The sequence below is a fragment of the Diospyros lotus genome, chromosome 10 (genome assembly GCF_014633365.1).
Source record: "Diospyros lotus cultivar Yz01 chromosome 10, ASM1463336v1, whole genome shotgun sequence".
NCBI classification, from domain to species: domain Eukaryota; kingdom Viridiplantae; phylum Streptophyta; class Magnoliopsida; order Ericales; family Ebenaceae; genus Diospyros; species Diospyros lotus.
The window spans coordinates 34,262,871-34,289,461 of record NC_068347.1 but is presented as its reverse complement, the minus strand read 5'-3'; the positions used below and the strand labels follow the sequence as shown (position 1 = coordinate 34,289,461).

At 33.1% G+C, this 26,591-nt stretch overlaps 2 protein-coding genes across 2 annotated transcripts in view; both read right to left on the bottom strand.

Moving 5' to 3' along the window:
- LOC127811538 (pentatricopeptide repeat-containing protein At1g62350-like) overlaps positions 1-18,437 on the bottom strand; it is a 50,033-nt gene extending 31,596 nt beyond the window's left edge. Inside the window, exons 1-2 of the transcript XR_008025709.1 lie at positions 18,269-18,437; positions 17,600-17,660 (exon numbers count right to left, since the gene is read on the bottom strand). The gene's annotated coding sequence lies outside the window, so the exon portion shown is untranslated. The remainder of the gene's footprint in view (positions 1-17,599; positions 17,661-18,268) is intronic.
- Positions 18,438-19,759: 1,322 nt separating this feature from the next.
- Positions 19,760-26,380, bottom strand: LOC127812333 (DNA-directed RNA polymerase II subunit 4). Its single transcript, XM_052352760.1, has 7 exons — positions 26,327-26,380; positions 25,434-25,504; positions 23,351-23,459; positions 21,658-21,735; positions 21,283-21,316; positions 21,094-21,162; positions 19,760-20,042 (listed from the first exon to the last, which is right to left on the bottom strand). The coding sequence occupies exons 2-7, from the start codon at positions 25,480-25,482 to the stop codon at positions 19,965-19,967; spliced, it is 417 nt and encodes a 138-aa protein (XP_052208720.1). The 5' UTR covers positions 25,483-25,504; positions 26,327-26,380; the 3' UTR covers positions 19,760-19,964.
- Positions 26,381-26,591: the final 211 nt, after the last annotated feature.

Sequence of the window (26,591 nt, the reverse complement as noted above, 5' to 3'; positions counted from 1 at the left end):
TTAAGACAATTTTAGCACCAACCCGTTGATCCCCAATTTTTAGCAAAAAAGATTAGCAACATTAATTTAATTTCAAATATGAGGGTTTGTTATTAAATGTAATTAGAGATGATGATAGTTCTAGTTTAAGCAATTCCTATACATGATATGCGAGATTCTAGTTTAAGCAACTACCATAAATTCAATTTCAATTAATACATAAAATAACTAAATTCATCATTCGGGTTCTGGTATGATAGCGTTTCCAGATTTAGTAACTCCCATACGTGGCATGAAAGCTCTGAGTTAGGTTTACGCTTCAATCTAAACCTAGTGATTTCTTAATAATTAATACACACTCATACTGAAATTTAAATTAATATTGCTCATTTAAAATGTAGCTTTTTTTGGGAATCATTGGCGTTGAACACTATCATTGCCTTAACCTAAGATTGAATTTAGCTACTCATCTTCATTTGAAAATTAATTGACAGGAATTTAAATGACATGAATTAAAATAGCAGAAATTAATCAGTCATTTAGGCAATAAATAATAAAAAGACGTGAATTAAAATTACAAAAATTTAATGACAGAAATTAACCGGCCATTCAGGCAGTGGATAATAAAATAATAATAAATGACATGAGAATTTAAGAGAAGAAAAAGAAGTAGAAAGATCACAAGAGAGAAAAGAAGAGAGAACAAGAGCAATTTCTCAAAAAGAAACTCTAAGAACACTACTAAGCTTTGATTCAAGAATAATCACTCCTTCACAAGTGCACCCAAGTGAGCTATTTATAGCTCACAAGATGCAATAATGACCACACAAATAAAATTACCTCATTATCATAAAACATAATCATAACTAAGCTAATGGGACATTTACCAAAAAACGTACAAAAGACTTTAGGTGATGGAATACTCATAAGAATACAAAAGACTTTAGGTGGTACAACACTCATACAAATATAAAACAAAGAAAAGTCTTCTACAAGTTGGGCTTTATTGGGCCTTTGGTTGGTCTTGAATCTTCTATGTGAAAAATGCTTGGGCCTTCCTTGTGATTAAAATGTTTGGATCATTCTTGTGATTAAAATGCTTGGGCTTTTCTTGTATTGAACTCCATTTAATAGTTGACCCAAGTGCATTTGAAACATCCTCTAGACTCCATAATTGGCCCTTGAATTCGAGCAGCAATAATGGATCATCCAACGTCTTCGATTTATGCCCCTAATTAATTGTAGAAGTCAACTTTCTTGTTTCATGATTAGTGGTTAATTTTATAAAATTTTGTTATAATTATAACCCCTGTTTTGATTTTAAATTAGTTTAATTGAATAGTTATGTGTAATATACATATATATATTATAACATAATACATATACTCAATGGATGCATGCATGGAGCATCTATATAATATATAAGTATATAATATACCATATAAATATATACATAATATATAATTTAATAACACTCAATTGCTTACTTGTAGGCATAAAGAAGGTAAGTTTGGAGACTCAAATTGGATTGAAGAATGAAGAATTCAAACCCAACTCATAAAGAATTAAAACCCAACACATGCCCATTAAATTGAAGGCCCAACACATGTTTAAGGCCCAACTTGAGCAAGGTCATAGAAGACATCATTTGAAGAAGGCCCAAACATTTTTTTTAATCCTAATGAAGACTAAAAACCCAATTGTAGAAATTTATTTTTTTATTTTTAAATATTTATCTTATGAGTGCTTTATTAGGTGTGGTTTTTAGCTAAAATCCATTTAACTATTAGGTGTGTATTTTAGTTAAAATTCATTTAACTATTAGGTGTGTATTATAGCTAAAATCTATTTAACTTTAAGTGTGTAAGTGTCAATTAGATATAATTATGTCTAGTTGAATAATTGAAATTGTGTGGTTTGTGTTGCATCTTGTGGGCTATTATTCAACTAGACATAATGCAACACAAATCACACAATTTCAATTATTCAACTAGACATAATGCAACACAAATCACACAATTTCAATTATTCAACTAGACATAATTATATTTAATGGGTACTCGCACACTTAAAGTTAAATGAATTTTAACTATAATATACACTTAAAGTTAAATGAATTTTAGCTAAAATACACACCTAATAAAGCACTCATAAAGTTAAATGGATTTTAACTATAATACACACCTAATAAAGTACTCATAAAATAAATATTTAAAAATAAAAAAATAAATTTCTACAATTGGGTTTTTGGTTTTCATTAGGATTAAAAAAAATATTTGGGTCTTCTCCAAATAATATCTTCCATGAGCTTGCTCAAGTTGGGCTTTAAACATGTATTGGACATTCAATTTAATGGGCATATGTTGGGTTTTAATTCTTCATGGGTTGGGTTTTAATTCTTCATTATTCAATTCAATTTTAATCTCCAAACCCGCCTTCTTCATGCCTACAAGCAAGCAATTGAGTGTTATTAAATTAAATATTATGTATATATTTATATGATATATTATATGATATATTATATACTTATATATTAAATAGATGCTCCATGCGTGCACTCCATTGAGTATATGTATTATGTTATAATATATATATTATATTTACATGTTTATTATAATATATTATATTTTATATATTATATAATTATAACAACATTTTAGAAAATTAACCACTAATCACTTCATCCTAAAAATAATATGTAATGCGAATAATTATTTATTTTAAGCATAAATATAAAACCAAAATGGGGATATAATTCATTAAGATTTAGGAAACATTAACCCCTCATCACTCCCTCGCCACCGATTGCCATCGCCAAAACGGTCGCTACTGACTCTCAGATTCGCTCGACCACCTTGTAGCAGCTGCTACCAGATCTGAAATTAGATCTGGGTCGTTCTGACCCAATTAGATCTAACCCGACCTGACCCGATTAGATTTGACTCATACCTGATCCATCCAGATCTAAGCCAGTACCCAGATCCATCATGCCAATGCCCATTATGCCAAGACCCCAGTCTCGATGCAATGTCTACATAGTCTTGAATGCCCAATGTACCCCACGATACTTTTTTGCCCCTTACTTCAACTATAAGGAATGAGCTATTTATTTTTCTGCCATTCATAGAGTTTTTAGTGTAAAAAATGCCTTCATCCTCCTGGTTTAGGTTCCAGTAAGGGATCAGTCTGAGACAGCCATTACACTCACTATTGAAGCTCTAGCTAGGTTTCAATATCCTGTTTACGACTACGTGTCCCATATTCTTATCCTCCAACAATATGTTAGTGATCTGCAAGCTTATCTAACTTTGTTGTAGGAATTTACAAACTATTATGCACATCCTCAACTTGATCCAAATGGGTTTCATCCACAACCCAATTCAAGTTCATTTCCAGAAAATGCCTCACTTTCTAGTTTTTTCGCCGATACTAGTAGTAGCCAGTACCCACTCTAAGACGACGTCGATGAACTTGAACCCGTCGTGTTCAATAATTATCGTCAACACTGAGCATCGACAACATTTCAAGTTATCAGTTTCTATGGTTTGACTTCTTTCCCCCCTCCCATTTTGTTTTTTTTTTTTGTATTACCTAATGGTTTAATCTCTTGTAAATGTATTGATCATATGGAATGAATGTTATGTTTTAGATACTTTAATGTCTTATTCCCTTGTCTTATCCTCGATTGTATATCAGTCTTAAAAATATCCCAACCTCTTGCAATAATTCATCAAATCGAGGTAAAGATACTGATTCTTAATTATCACCTCATTTAAAGCCTGATAATTTACATCCTCAGTTAAGCCACACATAACTAAGTATCAAATAACCTCAAGTTATCAATAACAAATTTATTATCAAGAAATAATTCCAATACATCTTCCGAGAATACATCCTGATATATATTTCTCTCATTACCTCAATTTTCTTACGATTTTTACTGATCTCAAGTGTATGTACCGCATATTAATAGGCTCCTTATATTCATAACTTCTTGTCATCACCTTAAATGATTGTCCCAAAGATTTCTCACAATTATTGGGACAGTAATCCATAGCCATACCACCAGCTAGTGGCACACCTCGCACTCTAGTTCATTAGAACTTGGACCCCATACAAGGTACAAACCCTATTGTGTTGTTCCAGATCTTCAGTATCTGATCGTCTCCCATGCCATGGTCGCGCCTCCGGCCATCTCCGTTGCTTCCTCGCGCCCCTTTACACCACCACGCTTGCTGCTGCTGCCCTGCTCGCCGACCAGCCCGCTTGAGCTTGATGGGTGCTTGCGGCCATAGCTGCCGCAAGCTACTTCCAAGCACCTTCCATTGCCTAACTCTCTCTCTCTCTCTTGATCTTGCGTGATCTCTCTCTCTCTCTCAATCTCTTGGCCAGGCTTCCTCGTTCTTTACTCTAATTCTTTCGACCCTCTGATTCTCTCAGCCAAGCTCTCTCTGCTTCTTCCCATTTCTTCTTCATTTCTTCTACATATATATATAATACAATATTAACTCTCTAGATTTTTCGCCTCAAATCGCTCTGTCAATTCTCTCATCCCAAAACCCTGAAATGGTGTAAAATTTGCCCCCATCACGTGTGCATATCCATCACCCATTGTCTGTCATTCTTTGCCATCATGCGTGCTTATATATATATATATATATATTACACGAATATAATTATGATAAATTATACATTTAACCCCCATATTTCATCCTTATTTCATTTGAAAACTTCTTCAATTGCAAATACACTCTCTATTATTCTAATAAATTTGCATTGCAATATTGAAAATGTAAAATTAATAACTTCAACCTTACTCGATAGTGACGATTTCAGCATTGCGCCTTCACAGGTGATTAGTGGTTAATTTTGTAAAATTTTGTTATAATTATAACCTCTGTTTTGATTTTAAATTGGTTTAATTGAATAGTTATTTATAATATATATAAATATATATAATATATAATAACATTTGAATTACAGGCATGCGTGAACCATTAAATTGGAAGCTCAAATCATTAAAGTTCAAGGAAGGCCCATATTTAATTGCAAGTTGGAATGAAAAAATGGCTCAACACATGCCCATTAAATTGAAGAACCAAGGCCCAGCGCATGTTTAAGACCCAACTTTAGCATTCCATGGAAGACATCATTTGGAGAAGGCCCAATAATTTTTTAATCCTAATGAAGGCCCAAGCATTTTTAATCCTAATGAAGATCAAAAACCCAATTGTAGAAATCTATTTTTATTTTTAAATATTTGTTTTATGAGTGCTACTTTAGGTGTGTATTTTAGCTAAAATTCATTTAACTTTAAGTGTGTATTTTAGTTAAAATTCATTTAACTTTAAGTATGCCTTTTAGCTAAAATCCATTTAACTTTAGGTGTGTATTTTAGCTAAAATCCATTTAACTTTAGGTGTGTGAGAGCCCATTAGATATAATTATGTCTAGTTGAATAATTAAAATTGTGTGGTTTGTATTGTATCTTGTGGATTATAAATAACTCACTTGGTTGCACTTGTAAGGGTGATTATTATTCTTGAATAAAAGTATAGTAGTTTTCTTAAATTTTCTCTTCGAGAATTGCTTTTATTCTCTCTTCTTTTCTTTATTGTTTTCTCTTGTGATCTTACTTACTTTCTTTTTTTTTTCTCTTGAATTTTTATGTAATTTATTGTTATTTTATTATCCACCACCTAAATGACTGGTTAATTTCTGTTATTTTAATTTCTGTAATTTTAATTCATTTTTTTTATTATCCACTGCCTAAATAACCGATTAATTTCTGTTATTTTAATTCCTATCATTTAAATTCTGTTATTTAAATTATATCATTTAAATTCCTATCAATTAACTTTCAAATGGAGATGAATAGCTAAATCCAATCATGAGTTAAGACAAGGACAGTGTCCAACGCCAATGATTGCCAAAGAAAGCTGCATTTTAAATGAGTGACATTAATTTAAATTTCAGTATGGGTGTGTAGTAATTATTGAGAAATCACTAGGTTTGGATTGGAGCGTAAGCCTAACTTAGAGCTTTCATGCCATGTATGAGAGTTACTAGAACTGAAAACGCTATCATACCCAAACTCAGATAATTAATTTAGTTATTTTGTGTATTAATTACAATTAGATTTATGGTAATTGCTTAAATTAGAATCCCTCATATCATGTATAGGGATTGTTTAAACTAGAACTATCATCATCTCTAATTGCATTTAATAACAAACCCTGATATCTGAAATTAAATTAATGTTGCTAATATTGTCTGCTAAAATTTGAGAATCAACGGGTTGGTATTGAAATTGTCTTAACTCAAGTTTGAATTTAGCTACTCATATCCATTTGAAAGTTAATTAACAGGAATTTAAATGGTGTAATTTAAATAACAGAATTTAAATGACAGAAATTAAAATAACAGAAATTAACCGACCATTTAGACAGTAGATAATAAAAAAAAAGTGAATTAAAATTACAAAAATTAAAATAACAAAAATTAACCGGCCATTTAAACGGTGGATAATAAAATAACAATAAATGACATAAGAATTCAAAAGAAGAAAGAAAGAAAGTAAGTAAGATCACAAGAGAAAATAATAGAAAAAAAGAAAGAAATAATAAAAGCAATTCTCAAAGAGAAAATTTAAGAAAACAACTAAGTTTTTATTTAAGAATAATAATCACCCTTACAAGTGCAACCAAGTGAGCTATTTATAGCCCATAAGATGGAATACAAACCACACAATTTCAATTATTCAATTAAATATAATTATATCTAATGGGCACTCTCACACCTAAAGTTAAATGAATTTTAGCTAAAAGACACATTTAAAGTTAAATGGATTTTAGCTAAAATACACACTGAAAGTTAAATGAATTTTTGCTAAAATACACACCTAAAGTAGCATTCATAAAAAAAATATTTAAAAATAAAAATAGATTTCTACAATTAGGTTTTTAATCTTCATTGGGATTAAAAATGCTTGGGCTTTCTCCAAATGATGTATTCCATGGGCTGCTCAAGTTGGGTTCTTAAACATGCGCTGAGCCTTGGACTTTCAATTTAATGGGCATGTACTGGGCCATTTCTTTATTCCAACTTGCAATTAAATGTGAATCTTCCTTGAACTTTAATGATTTGAGCTTCTAATTTAATGGTTCACGCATGCCTGCAATTCAAATGTTATTATATATGCTTCACGCATGACATTCAATTTATATATTATATATTATAAATATATATTATATATATTGTAAATAACTATTCAATTAAACTAATTTAAAGTCAAAACAGGAGTTATAATTATAACAAAATTTTACAAAATTAACCACTAATCAACAAGATCTTTCTAGGGTTGATTGGTATGAAAAATCAAAGCCTTGGTTCTGTTGACTTCCCGAAAGGCCCCTACGATGATTCGATTTTTCAGCCTGAATCAAAGCTGTATTTTAGCTGTATCAAAAATCTTCTCAATTCCGATTTCTTTTAATACTATAGTTCCTATCTCAAAATGTTTGTCAAGTCCATATCTATTTTCTTAGGCAATTACACTCTGGGGCATTCCCTACAGTCGATTCGATACTTATAATTCTAAGAAATTACACTTAAGTTCTTAATCTTTTGATAATTTCACTTATAGTCCACATTAAAATTACTCTTAAGCTCTTTAGAAAATTTGAGATATTATAGTGTGGAACGTGAGAAAAATAATTTTTGAACTAATCCTAAAAGACTGAGAGGCTCGTGGCATTTTTGTAATTAAGAGGTGACACCAATTGCTCTACAGTAGGTGACACCCTTTCAAAACTCCATGTAATTGGGGGCTATGGTGTCGCTTATATACTTGCCTCCGATAGAGACCCTTTAATTAGAGTTGGCAAATGGGCCCACTTGATCGGTCTACCTCCTAACCCAGCCCACCCTGGCTCGGTACTATAGTAAACGGCCTAGGCGGGGCCGGCCTTAAGAATGCAAGCAATGTCGGGCCAGTACTTTGTGGCCCGCGACCCGACCCACCAAAATGGCCCGGCTCAGCCTAGCTCGACCCATGGCCCAACACGGCCCGCAGCCCAAGGAATCATGGAAATTTGGTCTGATTATCATACCAAATTGAATTTCAAATTACAGGGAATCATGACAATTTGGTTTGATTATCAGACCAAATTGCTTTCCCTATTACAGGGAATCATGGCAGGGAAGTAATCAGACCAAATTGAATTTCAAATCACTTTCACTATTACAAGGAATCATTGCAGGGAAGTGATCAAATAAAATTGAAATTTCAAATTCAAATTACTTTCACTATTATAAGCAACTGTTGAAGTTGTTCAGTCACAAAAATTGCTTTCACTATCTTACTATCTTACTGATACACTATTTTATAAGTTGTACTACTATGTTACTATCTTGTTAATTATTATACTTTCTAGTATCTCAGTATCTTTGATTGTTTTCATTACTCTACATTTACAATCATGTCTTCTATTCGTTGCTTTCTCATTACTCGCAGAAATGATCCTCATAGTGCTTCTTCCATAGAGCCTTCTCGAGTCAGTACATCTTCTGCAAACCCCTAACGGCCTTCTATTCCATCTCCAATAGGACTACTCCCTCGTGATTTTTTTAATGATTGGAGTGACAGTCAATAAGCATGGTCACACCTATCATTTACTAAATCAAAAACATAACTTCCCGAATCACAAATGTTTGTTAACCCACACCTCTACCAATTGAGCAACCCTCACCAAGTGAAGCTCAGACCTCATCAAAACAATCAAATGAGGAGTCGTCCAGCTCACAACGGAACTCCAAGCAACAAAGAACTAGTAATGTCTGGAAGGTGTTCGAGATCATTAATATAGCCGGGAAGGGTCAAAGAGCTCTATGTAAATTTTACAAAAAAGACTACTCATGCCATCCAGAGGGTGAGACTGCACACTTGATGAGACATGCCTTGAAACATGATGATGGTTGCCTGGACGCAACGCAGATACAATTGCAACAAGGTAAGAGTTTGATTTTTCGATATAATAGAAAACTTGATAAATCTAGCTTAGCAAATCTAATAATTAAAACTGAATCTTCTTTTGTGTTTGGGGATGGTGCAATATTTAAATGATATTATAAAAATGCATTATAACCTGTAGCTAGGGATTTTTCACGAAAGACTATAAAAAATGAAACGATGAGGTTATATCTAGAATATTTATAACAATTGAGAAATACATTTAATGCATTTAATGGAAGGGTGTCATTCACATTAGATATTTGGTATGATGTTATGACAAATAATCACTATATGTGAGTCACCATACATTGGATTGATGAAGAATAGAAAATTCAAAAAAGAATAATTAGATTCATAGAATTAGTAGAACAACATAAAGGTAATTTAATTACAAATAAAATTCGAGAGACCAGTTATTACAATATTAGTGATAAAATAATGACAATCTCATTTGATAATGCGAGTAACAATGGCTCAACCATTGAACGACTAAAACACAAATTTTCATTAATTTTAGATGGACAACTGTTTCACAATAGATGTGCATGCTATATTTTAAATTTATGTGTACAAGATGGTTTACAAATATATAATGAGGCATTAGCTAAAATAAGAGGTGTTTTGGCTTTAATTCGAAGTAGTGAATTCCGTTCCTGAGAGTGGAAACAACTTGTTAATGGATTTGGCTTACCATATAGAAGATTTCCAATAGATGTTCAAACTATGTGGAATTCAACTTATATGTTATTACAAAAAACTAAATCATATAGACAACAATTTGAATTATTTTGGAATAAGGAAATAGTTGAAACATGAAAACTAACGGATAGTGATAGAAAACAACTAGATGTTATTATGTATATAAACAACAACATATCCAGCCTTTATCCCACTATGTGGGGTCGGGTACATGAATTCTAGACTTCCATGTATTTCTGTCTTTTGTCATATCCTCATTTAGATCCATATATTTCATATCAAATTTTAATGTCTCTCCCAAAGTCTTCTTGGATCTACCTCTACCTCTTTTTGTGACTAATTGTTTCATTTCATCAACTCTCCTCACAGGAGCGTCTCTTAGTCTCCTTCTCACATGACCAAACCATCTTAGTCTAGTCTCTCTCATCTTCTCCTCGATTGGCACTACTCCTACCTTATTACGAATAACTTCATTTCTAATTTTATCCTTTCTTATATGTCTGCACATCCATCTTAACATCCTCATCTCCGCTACACTCGTCTTTTGCTCATGCTAGTATTTGACTGTCCAACATTCTAAGCCATACAGCAAGACTGGTCTTATAGCTGTCCTATAAAATTTTTCTTTCAATTTTAATGGGATTTTACCATCACATAACACCCCCGATGCATTTCTCTATTTTAGCCAACCTGCCTTAATTCTATGTGCGACATCCTCGTGGATTTCTCCATCTTTTTGAATCACTGATCCCAAATATCAAAAATGGTCTTTTCTTTGTAAGATTTGGTCTTCTAATTTTATTATAACATCATCCACTCTTGCATTTTTACTAAATTTGCATTCCATATATTCTGTTTTCTTTCTACTTAATTTAAATCCCTTAGATTCTAAATTGTTTCTCCACAACTCAAGCTTAGTGTTCACTCCTTCTTTTGTTTCATCCACCAACACTATGTCGTCTGCAAATAGCATACACCATGGCACATCTGTCTGAATATCTTTAGTGAGTTCATCCATTACTAGGGCAAATAAGTATGGACTTAGTGCAGAACCTTGATGCAGTCCTATTGTAGTTGTAAATGGTTCAGTATCCCCTCCGCATGTTCTGACCCTTGTCTCTACACCATGATACATGTCCTTAAGGGCTTGTATATAGGCTATTTTGACTCATTTCTTCTCTAAAACCCTCCATAATGCTTCTCTAGGGACCCTATCATAGGCCTTTTCTAGATCTATAAACACCATATGTAGGTCCTTCTGATGATCTCGATACCTTTCCATTAGACGCCTCAGTAAATATATAACTTCCATTGTTGACCTACCAGGCATGAAACCAAACTGATTTTCTAACACATTTGTTTCCTTTCTGAGCCTCTGCTCTATTACTCTTTCCCAGAATTTCATGGTATGACTCATTAATTTAATTCCTCTATAATTTTCACAGTTTTGAACATCTCATTTGTTCTTGTATATAGGAACCAAAGTACTCTTCCTCCACTCATCTGGCATCTTTTTTGATTTAAGGATGGCGTTAAATAGTTGCGTTAGCCAGGAGATGCCCGCTTCTCCCATGCATTTTCATGCTTCTATTGGTATATTATCTGATCTCACTGCCTTATGATTTTTCATCTTTTTTAATGCTTGCCTTATTTCATTTGAACTTATGCGTCAATAGAATGTGTAGCTCACATTCCCTTCGGAGTTACTAAGATGTCCCAATCTAACTCTTGTGTCACCACCATCATTGAATAATTTTGTAAAATATTTCCTATTGTTAGTTGTTTTACAAAACATAGGGATTCAAATATATATGGATAATTTATAACCCTCCTAGAAATTTTTTTAGAAAATATTAGACTAATATATTATTATTATATCTTATGGAAGTTGTATTAGATCCCACACAAAAGTAGGAAGGTGTCGAATATTTTTTAGAGTTTGACGAAGCAACTATAAGGGTTAACACACAAGAAATAAAAATAAAAGTTTGAAATTTAATTTTTGAAATGTATAATTTATATAAGTTTCATTTTGCTAATAAACCAAATAGTAAAAATTCTTCTTCACAAGGGAAGTCTAAGAGATTCTTAAAATGGGGGTAATCTACATACCTCAAATCAAAAAAAATCAAAAGGCAGTCCAGAAACATCTAGTGGATTTAATGAACTTGAATTCTATTTAAATAGGAGATCTTTATTTTCTGATGACCAAATTAATAAATTTGATATTTTGTCATGGTGGCGATAAAATCAACACACGTATCCGGTGTTGGCCACCATGTCCCAAGATCTACTAATCCCTTCGGTGTCCACAGTGCCATCGGAGTCAACTTTTTCTATAGAAAATAGGGTGCTCAACCCAAAGAGATTAAGGTTGTAACATACGACACTGTAAATGTGTATATGCTTTAAGGATTGATTGAATGTTAAATTTGATGAACAACGAATAGATTTGTACGATGAATCTAGTGAATCAAAACATAATAATAATGCAGGGCCATTCACAACATAGTGATTTTTCCTCTTAAAGGGAATATACCCAGCAATTATTGAAAAAATTGAGTAAGAAATCGGAGCAGGAAAAATAAGGAGGAGTTTTAAATAGGAAGAATGAATGATTACATGAAATCAAAGGAAAAATCAAAATAGGAGATTTGGCCCGCGAAGATGGCATGGCCTTGCTTGTAAGCCCATGGCCTAGCCTGGCTTGACCTGACCTAACCCATCTTGGCCCGTTTATTAAGGGCCATAGGGTCATGCTGGGACCCTATTTTCCATTGCCCGGCTTAGCCTGACCCACCTCCCTCGCGGGCCCAATTCGACTCGGCCCATGAAATGGATGGGCTAAGCAGGAGGCGGGTAAGCCCGGCCTGGCTCGCCCATTTTCCAACTCTACCTTTAATATTACAAGGGTTGCTACCCTCCATTTTTGTTCACCACGTAGCGAACGCTAATTAGAGTCACAATACGCTCATCCATCCTGATTGGTCCATGTGGTGGGCTTTGGTTAGGCAGCTAAAAGTTGCGTAGTAATAGTACTATGGTAGAGTTTGCGCAAGATCCACAATGATCAAGTTCAACTATAACCTCTGCAAGGCACTCAAAGTCCAGGTTGGGATTTTACACTTGATTATAATGATGTCTAGTGGCATTCGAAAAGATCCCCTGAAACAGGTTATGGCTGCGCGTATTTGAAACCATGTAATGATGAAAGAACATTTGGACAATTGTATTTCCCCTGATTTACTTTTTTATTTGTATTAAAAATGCCATGGATGAATGGAAGCTATGTATCAACCACGAAGTCATGTACGACAAAATTGAGCTCCATGAAAAATGCGATTACAATTTATAAATAAATTTTTATTTGATTTAAGGAAATAATTTATGGTTTTAAAGAGTTTAAATGTGGAGCTTCTTAATAACTGGTCGTGGTGATTTTTAGAGCTAGTGGATTTTTACTAAAAAATGATGATATGGTTTATTAATTTGTAACTTTGTGAAATAAAATGCCAAGTAGAGAATTGGGGTAATTAAGATGATTAATTATATTGGTTGTGGGTACGTATGGAATTACAAAATATGTGGTGCTAAGTTGTAGCAATGGGGGGGGGGGGGGGGGGGGGGGGTAATGGGTGGTTGAGGATGCAGGTATTTTGTGTTAAATAGGAGTGAAATAGTTAAATGATCAAAATGGATTTAATTAGGATATTAGAAATAAGGTAAAGGGCAAATGTGGGATTTAAATATTGTGGATGTGAGCCTTCACTTCAATATAGTTGTGTTTCAAATCTCATTTCAATATAGTTTTGAATTTCAAATCTCATTTTAATATTGTTTTTTTATTTTTTAGCGATGAGGGTTACCCATCATTAAATTTTAATTTTTTATTTTTTACCGATAGGGTGACCCGGTCGCTAAATTTTAATTTTTTATTTTTTAGCGACAAGGGTTATCCCATCGCTAAATTTTAATTATTTATTTATTTTTTATTTTTTATTTTTTAGCGACGAGAATTACCCTGTTGCTAAATTTTAATAATTTTATTTAATTTTTTTTATTTTTTTGCAAAGGTGTTGACCTCTTTGTTAAATTTTAATTTTTATTTAATTGTTTTTTATTTTTTGCGATGGGATGATCCTGTCGCTAAATTTTAATTTTTTTTTATTTTTTTAGCGACAGAATGACTCGTCGCCAATTTTAATTATTATTTTTTTAATTTTTTAGTAACGGAGTGACCTGTCACCCATTTAATGTTGTTGGGATGAACTATTTATGTAGCCCCATCATATTAAATGTTAATGATAATTTTATTTTGATTGAATAGAAATGTTGTTTGTTAATGTTAAATGTTAATTTTGTTTGGATGGAAATGATATATACAATGTTGCACATCCCAATCTTCGTTAAGGGTTAATTGTGTAGCGAGAGGCGCATCAGAATACGTTCGCTCAACATCAACGACTTCGTGATTCTAGAAGGCCAACCCAGTAGGATGGAGGCTATTGTGCTGGGCACTCCTAAGAGGCGATGCCGTAATGGATCAGGCCATTGAAGACCATGGCTTTTCACAAGAGGCCTACTTTAGAGAATGCGCAAATCCCTGCATAATTGTTGCCAAATGGGCCTACTGTCAAAATCTCCATTACCTCCGTATGGCTACTAGTAATGGAAAGTTGAATAGTAAGGTTAGAGTGAAAGTCAATATTTATAGTTTTGTTTGAGTATTTCAGATACAACTAATAATATATATTTTTTTTGTATTATATTACATTATTATATATGATTCGTCTATTTTAACTAAATATTTATTTTTTATTATAAAGCTTTTTATTCTCTACAATGATAATTGATCAAGACTTTTCCATGGATTGAGAGTAAATGTAGGGGTGTCAAAAAATATCTGAAAATCGGACCAAATTAAATTGAACCATGCCTTTTGAATTGGTTCTATGGTTCAACGATTAGGTTCTGGTTCTAAAAAATTAAGAACCGATATATTTGGTTTGATAATTGGTTTTTCTTTTCAAATCGTGGTTCAAATCGAACCAGAACCGATATTATATTTGTATATATATTATAATTTTGTTGGTATATATATACATACGCATAAATATATTATTACTTGCAATTTTAATCTACTAGTTTTTGTTTATTTCTTTTTTGTTGTTGGTTATTGTTATTCATGAACTCTTTTATTTCTAAACTTTTATGCGCTATTGCTATATTAAATGATCGATGTAATCTCATTTGATGATTTAGTTTATGAGTTATTTTGTTCTACTTTTACTTCAAGATTTGAAGCATTAATGAAGTTATGGGTTTATTTTAATTAATAAATTTGTTTGTAATTTCACATTTTACGAAAATGTTTAGAAGTTAAATGTTAATTGGATAGAATTGAAACCGAATCGAAACCGATCCAATGCGACAGATTGATCATGGTTTGATTTTATATATGTAATGATCCAGTTACAGTTCTTATTTTTTTTTTAACCGTTAAAAATGGTTCGATTACTGGATTCTTATAGAACCGAATCAATCCGAACCATTACACCCCTAAGTAAATGGGTTGTAAAACTCTTCGACTCCGAGGTGTAGGAAGTGGTTGTTTAAAAAAAAATCACAAAAAATAAATTACGACGAATGCATTAGGAATGTAAATGTATAACCTAATCTAATTTCGTTTCTTTTTTATATAATATTTGTCTAAATAATACAATTGTGTAGGCACAAAGATCAAGTATGGCGCTCGAGCCCACCAATGCAGAGCAAGACACGAATTTTTGGAGATTCTTTAACTCTCTGCACTCAATTGGAGTTGATGTCCACAAATATGGGGGGCAGATAGGGTGACGATAGAGGGAGTGACAATAAGAAGGAGGGTGAAGGTAGAGAGGGTGGGAATGCAGGTAGGATGATCGAGAATGGAAAAATGCAAGTAAGGGGTTTGAGGAGAAAGAGAGAATGAAGATGAGAAGGATGATTTGTGGGTTTTTTTTTATGGTGAAAATATTTTGGTACTTGACAATTTTTAGTTTATTTTTTAATTTTTAAATAAAATAGTAAATTTATAAAATTAGTTGGTACGGTCAAAACTAGTAATTTAAGTATAGCATGCAATTAATTTAATTTGTTTGAAGAGGTAAAAACATTTTTTTTTTCAAGAAATGGGTTAAAAACGAATTTTTTATTTGAGATAATAGTTAGTTTTTGCAACAACCAAAACCTTGTGAAAATGCCGATTAATTGTTTCACCAAAATATTAAACATTTCTTGTATCAATCTATTCCCAACCTCATGTGCACAAGTCATAAAAAATATTTCAAATTCTTCAAACAGAGACATCCTCTGTGTGGAAGTCAAATCATATTTTTTTTGTTAAATCATGACAAAAATAAAAAAAAATTGATTTCGTCATGCAAAATTTTTGATAACATCGAGTTTCATTACCATGTAACATTTCTTAAATAAGTCTATAACTTGTCCATTGAGATGCATGGTATGGTTTCTTAAAATGTACTTGACATAATATGTTAGAATAGTCCTATAGTTTGTTTGAATGAGAACCTAAATATGTAAATATTGATGATAAAATCTAAAATTGCAAGCAAGCTACATATTGGTTATAAAAAGTATAAAATCGATATTGTAGATAGATATACCTGATCAGTAAAGGAAGCGGTGACGATGATGATGACGTTAGGCTAGAGGCGACAACCGAGATAGAAGCTAGAGACAGTGATGAAGAGCAGATCGAGATGACAACGATGACGCTGGGCTGGAACGACGATGAGGATGAGATCGAGGCAATAACGACAACGCTAGGTTAGAGACGAGAACCAAGATAGAAGCTGTGATGATAAAGGAGAGTCAACAATGGAGAAGGAGATGGAGGGAGGCAGCAAACAAAAGGGGAGAACAGCATAAGCATGAGAGACTTCCAATGTTTAAGAGTAGAGGGTTGAAAATATTTAAGTTTGTTAGGGGTAAAATTGTAATTAACTTGGTTGTGAAATAAATTAGTAACAACATTTTTAAAAAAGTTAACAGAGAGTTTTCATAAAACGCTAAAATAACGTTTAAATTCAACAACATTTAATCTCTTTAATTTTTTAAGAACCTATAAGTAAATAAGCTATAGAACATTTAACTTGATCGTTTAACTTGAAGAGAGCTTACAAGCTGTCAAACGGCTAAACCAAACACCCCCTCACCGTAATCTGCTCTTCGATCTGGGCTTTCAAGGCGGATTCTTTCTCGCACTTTTTATGTAAATAAACGTGGTAATCCCCATATATATTTTTCTTTCCAGTGAGGAGCACTGCCGTCGTCTCTTTGGTACAGTAACCACCTTAGGAACTCATCTTTGTACCGTTTAAAATCCTGTAATTTTTTACCTCTTTGATTACAACTGACATTAAAGTCTGGTTCTTCGAATATGGGGTGGTCCTTTGCTACTTCTTTCCCTTTCTTTGATTCTTGGCTTGGAGGGGCTTCTTTCTTCTGACTTAATTAGGCTTCTATCCTACCCAATTGTTGCAATCGGGCTTCTATCCTATCCAATTGTTGCTCTAATATCTTGGCAACAGCTTCTTGTGTTGCAGGTGCCTCAGGGTTCAAGGGGATGGTCCCATTTTGACTAGGGTTGAGGTCAAGATATGGTTCTTGGAATATGGGTGGTTAAGTTTCATCCCTTCATTTGATCTGTGTTTTACAGTGGGTGGTTTCCATTGTTCTTTTGTAGGTGTGTAGGTGATTCAGAACCCAGATTGTGATTCTACAGACAGACAGAACTGAAGAAGAAGCAATCTTATGCACAATGAATGCACAATTTGTAACAAAATGAAACATATTTGGTATTGGTATTGAAACAACTGGAAATTCTAGAGTGTTCTGGAAACTTACAGAATTTGCTGGAGATTTGATGAGCTTGGAGGGAGATCTTTCATATCTTTCAAGATTCACCCTACAATATGGGGTAAAAAAGCCAAAATAAGTGATTTTAGCCCTTATAAAAAGAAAAAACCTCTTTCACGCTCATGTCAAGTCGAGGTACTGCAAAAGAAAAAATTGTAAAATCTGATCCAATTTATCGTAATCAATTAGTTAATATGTTGGTTAACCATATTCTGAAACACAGAAAAAAATTATTGGCTTATCAAATTATCTATCGAGCCATGAAAAAGATTCAACAAAAGACAGAAACAAATCTACTATTTGTTTTACGTCAAGCAATACGTGGAGTAACTCCCGATATAGTAGTAAAAGCAAGACGTGTAGATGGATCGACGCATCAAGTTCCCATTGAAATATGATCCACACAAGGAAAAGCACTTGCCATTTGTTGGTTATTATCTGTGTCTTACAGTGGGTGGTTTCCATTGTTCTTTTGTGGGTGTGTAGGTGATTCAGAACCCAGATTGTGATTCTACAGACAGACAGATAGACAGACAGAACTGAAGATGAAGAAGAAGCAATCTTATGCACAATGAATGCACAATTTGTAACAAAATGAAGCATATTTGGTATTGGTATTGAAACAACTGGAAATTCTAGAGTGTTCTGGAAACTTACAGAATTTGCTGGAGATTTGATGAACTTGGATGGGCTCGATGCAATGAAATGAAGGTAGCGTTACAGAGTGAGGAGGTGGGAATTGCAAGAGCTGCTGGGTGAATGATTGAAGAGTGGGGGAATGCTCATATCATATGGGCATTGATGCTTCCATTCAATTGGTCCGAGTCTGAGGCTTAACGTGGTGGGGTTGGCCAATGAAGAAAAGCTTAAGATTCCTGTAATAATAATGGTGGTGACTTGACTTCTTTATTTGTCGGTGCTTGTCCATCTGTAATATTTTTATAATATTTATTTATTAATGTATTATATTTATATAAAATTAATATAAATGTATAAGAATTACTGTATAAATATTATTAAAAATATTACAAATAAATAATTTTACTGTCAGGAGAGATTTGGATTATTACATACCATGATGCACATAAAAGTTTTGACAGTGTTATTTAAACGTTTTGAAATGCCCAAAACAGGCAGAATTTTTTTTTTAAATTATAATTTTATAAACATTTTAAGACTCTTTTATAATATTAAAAAAATATTAAAAATACTTTTCCATCTACGAGAAGATTAAAAAAAAAAATATATCATTTCTATCCAATTCGTCTCTATCTCAAAATTTTAAATTATTTTCTAAATTTCTTTTCAAAATTTATTTGAATGCATAATAAAATTTATGTTTATTTTTAGATAATAATTATTTTTTATATTTTTACATATAAAAAATTATATTTACAAAAAAATTCTTATAATTTTTATTTACACTTCCCTCATATTTCTATTTTCTACATTTTTAAAAAATATCATTTTCTGATCTTTATTTTATATCATATCCATTTTCGTACAACTGAGATTGTAAATATTTTTTAGTAGAGAAAGCAAAACTAAATGTACCCTTTTTTGGTCTTCATCTTATGTTAGTTATAATTTTAAAAAAAGTATTCTGAAAAATAAATACAAAAATATTATGTTTACGCATTTGACCCCTCACATAACATAAGTGATCCCTCGTATCGAAAGTGTTGGATATGCCAAGTTTACGTGTTCAAATCCTAAACGGTACAACTTTGTATCAACTGTTGCTACCAGAAGAGCCACAGGTACACGTCTTCAACCCGATCTTACCTAACCTGACCCGATTGCCCGATTTGGATCTAATTTGCGATTTATAAGAGAGAAAATGACAGTTTTTGCTGAAAGCTTATGCCTAAAGACTTCTTTGATTTCGGCATTAATTTTTTTTTACAATATTGAGAACACTAACACTCTATACAACACGAAAAATGTTTTACACGACAAAAAAGGTCTATTATATAATGCAATTTTTTTTTTTTATAAAATACACTCTTCAAATTGTATAATACACCGTTTCCGTTATACAAGATGCCCGTGTCCTTAGGCACCATAAAATTTTCCGATATGATCGGATAATTGCTTGTTTGAAGCAGTTTTCTCATCATAGTCATTTCAATGAATTAATGATCACAGTTAAAATTCACTGCCTATAACACTGCATTCATAAAACATGGCTATATGTTTGCAGATTGTATCTTGAACAAGATGCCATCACACGCGCACACACATTGCTTCATTAAATTTCATAACAATCTGGAGGACGTTATGAACTAGTTCCTGAAAAAGATTTAGGACCATGCAAATAACCTATAGCGCCAGCGGCAGAACATATTGGTCCTTATTCAAATTTCTTTATCAAAGACAGGTCATTCAACATTTTCTCAATCGCCTCATCATCCAGAGCTCGTCCTCTACTCTGCAAACAGAGACGCTACATTAACAAGAACTTAATGAATTCATATTGGTATTTCCTATGAGTCCTGCAGTGGCAGTCGACTATCTAACCAACCCTCTTCTATCTGGGGGGGATTAATTTTGTTGTATGATACAGAATGTTAGGCAACAAAGCTCCAAAATGTGCAAAATATTAACGTAACAGAGATAGATAGACATACTGCGGTGGATATGCAACCATATAAAGAAAGATAGAACTAGAAATGAGATTATTTATAATGAGGTCGGTGTGACTTCTATTGAAAATATGATGCATAATTAACGCAGCTCGGTCATGTGAAAAAAACACTAATAAAGCTATTGTGATGAGATAAGGTGGAATGAAACAAATTTTTAGCAGAAGTGTTTTGAGAAAACTAAAGAAAACCTAGTAAAAAAAACTCTTAGGAATGGTATGAGTAATGAGGGCCTTAGAGAAGACACGTACGTCATAGATAAAAATCATTACCGGCCTAAGATTTATGTAGCTGACTCCAGTTAGTGAAATAAGGCTTGATTTCTTATTGGTTGCAGTGATTTTGTAAGGTTGCAAGCAAAAGAGATTACTGAATTACATAAATTGCTTTAACTCTCATCTGAAACATACACAATAGACAAAGTGGAAATTATCAAGCTGCCTCTTACGCATGCAGGCTCCTTTTCAATATAAGATGTACACTTTTTCCATTTAAAAGGCTGATCTTGCAAGAAGAGTACAATGTTGGCCGTAAATACTTACTACATATATATGTCTCTTCCCATAAGACTTCATGTCAGTGTGAAATTATTAACTATCAACTCATCTAAAAAATCAAGTTTTTAGAGAGGCCAGATTTCAGTACCTAACTGAGCCAAACTCATCCAACTATTTTAACTATTAGGTTGGCAATGAAATTGGAACACAGACCTTTGTCTGGGTCTAATAACATGTTAAATTGTCGACTATCTAGGAATAATTTAATTTTTATATTATTATTCTTATTCTATACAGAAAAATAGTTCCGAAGTGAATAGTAAGTAGCAGAATAAATTACCTTGATGGATGGAACCATAGCAATAGCTTCCTCCACAGTTTCAGGGCAAAGATTTCCAAGCACACAAAGCTGCATCAAAGAAGTAGAGAACAACATCCATTACCTCATTCTGTGTGTACTATTACTATATTATTATTTTTTGGGGTTGGAGGTGGGGGGGGAGAGTTGTAATTCAGATGTGATAATTACCTCAAATTCAGCCAACTGGTATCTACTGAGGATTCTGTATATTAGTTAAGATTAACTGCTGGTCGAAGATGAATCAAGTTCAGTTAGAAACAGAAAATAAGACAAAAAAAGAATAGGTTTTACTTTTCCTTGAAAACAAAGATGCAGTTCAACATATACAAACATAATATTGCATTTTTCCAGAAGCTATTGCCACAACCTTTTTAGTACTCTCAACTTTAGTTATTCAACGGCATAACATAAAGCAGATGCCATTCTGTGACACATATTAATATTAATAAGAAGAAATGAGGGTACTCATACTCAACCATGTCTGTAGATGCAATATAAATAAATGCAGAATGTTCCTCTTATTTTTCATTTAACTAAGGATACTCTCGAGCTTGTCTGACAGAATCTGGATTCTTGTAGCGACTAAAGCGCTTCACGTACTGTAGTGATTTTTCAAATACCCTGAAAATGGAAGATAAGAAAAAGGTCAATGCCATTTGGTAGGGAGGACATTTAGTTTGATCCTGCATTCTGAATCCCTCATATATCTGATTATCTTCCCTGTTTTGACATGTTATCATGCTTGACTAATTCATAAATTTGGTACTGAAGATGAAAAGCTTAACCGAAAAAATAAAATAAAATAAAAGGTCTATTTCATGACTCAACCACTGTTTTACTTGGATATTTTAATAGACATTCTCTAAATCAAGGACGTGGGTAGGATTGTTTCTCAAGAATTTACAACACGTTTATCAGGACATACATTTTGCATGATGATGTAAATAAGAGAGTCACAGTTTGAAAATGTGAAGAAAAAAAATCCAAAGGCAGCAGATCTAAGGGCTTAGCAGATCATAATCTTCCAAGTCACAGAAAATTTTAAAGAAACAAGGTATAAATATTGTAGACACAAGGGCTGATCTTACAGAACCAAATTGTAGTAACACATTATTTGAAGATGGAAAATGAGGAAAGTAAAACATATAAGACTCGTTTGTAATTCAGAAAAGAATAATTTAATGAACTCAAAATATTATATAACATGATATTGGTTTAAGAAATAAGTTTTCTGAAAAAGAGATTGATATTATCCCAGTTGGAGAGTAGGGAAAGAAAACATCATATAGACAGAAACAATGGGAAAAGACTATATGACATGTCCCATCAGAACTTTCATTAAGAATGAAAAAATTCCAGTTAGTAAAGAAGGGGCTATTGAATATTCTGATGTTAGGTAAATAAAATAGCCAAGTTATAGACTTCAAACACATATGGATACTCATCTAGACATATCCACATGTCTCATAATTTGTAAAGAGGGAGAGTTTTCAGTTGTGAACACCCATGTCCATAAAAACAACATGGATTTGTATATATTAGCCCTTACCCCTATTTGAATTTTTTTGAAATCTAAAAACTTTCAATTTGTTTATAGAAAGACCTTTCCAAAGTAGATGTTAGAAATCATTGTTCACACTTCTTTCCAGGCATGTAGAGTGTGAAAATCAATTTTTTGAAATTTTGGTAAAAATAAAATTGCTGATACATTTGTGATTAAATGCAAAAGAAGTTACTAACATGATGTCCTCGGCTAGTAAAATAATAGGATTACAGCTTGTAATGTTGTTGTAGTTCCTAAAACGATGTATACATGTAAAATATTTATTCATGAATGTGTTCAAAGGCATGGCGGATCATATTTTTGAGAATTGCAGTATCAGAGCATCTGTCTGTCTTTTTCAGGGTCCAGTATTTTATCCTAATCCCATGCTGATCATGCTAAATCTGGGACTCCATTAATTCCCCTATCACCCGTTTTACCATTCAGATCTTTGAATCTGGGCATAGAATCCACAGAAACACGGGGCCTATACTGAGGAGTTTCAGCAACCTCAGTTAAAATCCTTAGGCAGTGAGAAGAAGGGTACTAGACCTGTTGGTATAATAAATAGGTTGAAAGAGATCTATACCAAGAGGCAAGATGTCAAATAAGGTTAGCAACAGCAGGGATCCATATTGTCATGAATTGCAAGCTGAAAGAATGAGAGATGAAAGGGTAAAAAGAAATACTCACTGAGAAACTTGGTTCATTGGATCATCAGCCATCTGTTGAAGCTGCTCGTACTTATGCTCAAGAATTAAGGAAACTTCACAATTCATTAAACACTTTGCCTTCAAAAACTCTGAAAAAGAAAATAAAAATATAAATATTACCTCATATTAAAAGCAGTCTGGTAAAAAAAAAATGAACCACTGGCCTTCCCACCTCTAAAGCCTAAACAATCTCTACTAATTAACAAGCATACAAGATAAACCCTAAATTTACACGGGTTGCAATCAAATTTGCACACAGATAAAAATAATTAGGACATTAACAATAAGGCAAGACAGAAAATTAGATAACGACAACGTGATTGTTGAAAAAGCAGGAAACACTTCAAGGACATGAGACTTAAAGATTAAGTCATCCCAAAAATATATTTAGTTAAAAAATATTGGTTCAATCATCCAAAAAGAAGGAGAAATTGTTGAGGATGTTACCCATAGAATTCAGGCAAGATGGTTAAATTGAACTGAAAAGTGCAAGCAGAATTTTATGTGATAGAAAAATTATGTTAAAGCTAAAAAGAAAATCTTATAAGATGATTATAAGATAAATATTATTGTATGACAGAATATTGCAATAAAGCACCAAAATATGCAAATAACAGATATGAGAACGTTACGGTGGATGTGCAGCCACACACAAAAGGATATAATTAAAAATGAGGCATTCATAACAAGGTCAAAGAGTGAACGAAACAAAAGAAGTCTTTCAGAAAAGCATGGTGAAAAACTACTGTGTATAATCTGAGTTATAAGAATTTTAAAGAAGATATGGTCACAGATAGAGATGATCAGCGACCTAGGACTCACAGCAGACTCTACCTAGTGGGATTAAAAAACTTTGTATTTTGTTGTTATACATGTATGGTCACAGTAACAATTTCTTCATACTCACATCGTGTGTGTTTGCCTCCTGGGGCTTTAATCATCCCTTTTTGAAATCACATGTTAGCTGAAACAGTTAGTTGTAAACTCTTTCCCTCTCTCTTCCAATACTTTGCTTTTGTTCTGAAATTCATTTATGCTATTTTCATCGGGCCATCATCTAGATGTTATTATAGTAATATCTCAAAATTTTATCCTCCCAGGTAGCTGGTCTCAACTGGATTATGGTTCTTGAACATGAACATGATCAGTCAAAAAACTACCACAACAGGACCTCTTTGAGGAAAGAAGAACTTCTAATGACATCTCTGGTCAGTTTATTGCCACGGTAAAGTTAGTACCATGAAGTAATTATCCAAGCGGTCGTAAGTATACAACTTGTTGGGGGCATCAAGTTGTTAAAAAGCCAGTGGGCATAGTTATTCTGCAGAGATAGTAGAGCACTTGCAGTGATATTAATTGTAGCTTTATTTGGCTTGATGAATTTTGTTATTCATTGTAATCAAAGCTTCCCCTAGCACAATTATAGTTTTTGATTGTTACTGTTGTTGTATTGTAATCAAAGCTTGTTCTAGCATTGACATCCTCTCAAGGAGCTGCCAAGTTTTGATAGAAATAGATGAACAGCCATTGAGATTCACCTTCTGTGCCAATGTGAAATAGTCCATTCATTAGATAAGAAGCTGTAAAGTCAAAAATTGTCAAATGGAGAAATCTGACAGGCTCCAAGTTTGCAGAATATGGATTCATACAAAACTTTAAACCTGTCAGAAGCGGTCATGTTTAGCATGTCTTTTTTGCCTGGTCCAACTCTAGAGTTAAACATAAGCTGGACATTTTGATTCATAACTAGGTCATACTAGATAAGTCAATAAACTGCTAATTTTTATAGAATTTTAGGGACATACAAAAATGAAATAGTCAGTCACATGGAAAGAATTGTGTGATATGATGGAAAGGTTGAGGTTGAGGATGACCCTGGCCTTCTTAACTTAAACCCGATAATAACTAGGGAAAATTAAGTTGAACTGAATGTGTGCTTCATTTTATGGCATAGTTATGCAACAGAAAACAAGGGGCATACACATCATAAAGCTGGTTAAATTAAAGCCAGAATCAAACAGACAAACACCATAAAATTAGTATACAAACGAGAAAACAATTACCATCTCCAATTTTCAGTTCAGCAGCATTTTCTTCCTCTTCTCCAGACATGCTGCAGGCTCTCACTAGAAATCTATGTCATCAAACAATGGTTAGAGAAAACCCAAAAGAAGCCAAAGGAAAAACAAGTAAGAATAAAACAAATATAACAAAATACAGAGAGAAACAACTACGTACATAAATACTTGTCTAACAACATGTCAATAAGCATACAAAGCCAATTCAGAAATTACAAGGTGATAATGAAAAAGAAGCTTCGCTTCCAATAATGCCTCGTGAAATAACTAGCAACGACGAGGTATAACTGTGAAACTCAAAACTAATTTCCAGTACTCTGACACGAATATCAATTCCATCATTTTAGCCCTCTGAGCGTTGTGAATGATGTTTAAAAGATAGGTAGCTGCAAGTCTCCAAGTGGCCTTGGTGATGTAACATTCAATCTGAATACTCTCTTAAAGCTCCAGTTCCAAACGTTCTCTCATAAATCTAACCAGTAACCGGGCCAATACAAACAAAAAGAAAACGACTTCCCCGGAAAATTCTGCAATAACTACCACGAAATCAGTACTACCCGCACAAAAGGATCCTTGGATGGATTGGACCTGAACCTCTTTTAGCAATTGAAATCGAAGAAGCCTAAAACGTCGTCGGAGCTTTGAACCTGACCGGATTTCTTCCTCTTCTTCTTGGAATCGCTTTTAAAAACCCTCGTCACTCTCCCCACAAAGGGAAAAAGTACAGGAAAAAAGAACCCTAGAAATCCCAAGCCAATGCCGACACAGATGCACAGATTCGTATGGCAAAATTGTACTCGAATCGCAAACTCTAGAGAGAGAACAGCATGAGAACGGAGATCGAGCTCGAGAGATAGAGAGAGAGAGAGGGAGAGTACCTGGTGAACGAAGCAGAGCACGGAAGGAATGGCACTACGATGGAGAAAGCCTGTACGATGAATCACAATAGAATTTAAATTTTATTTAAAATTAAAAGTTAACTATTTTTAATTTAAATTTTATTTATTTATTTTTTATAATCTAAACTATCATGCACAGAGGGCATCTTTCGGTGTTTTTGAATATTTTTATTTTTAAAATATTAAAAAAAGCCAAAAGACATTTCCGAACCATTTTTGTAATTTGAAGAATGTTTTGAAGTCA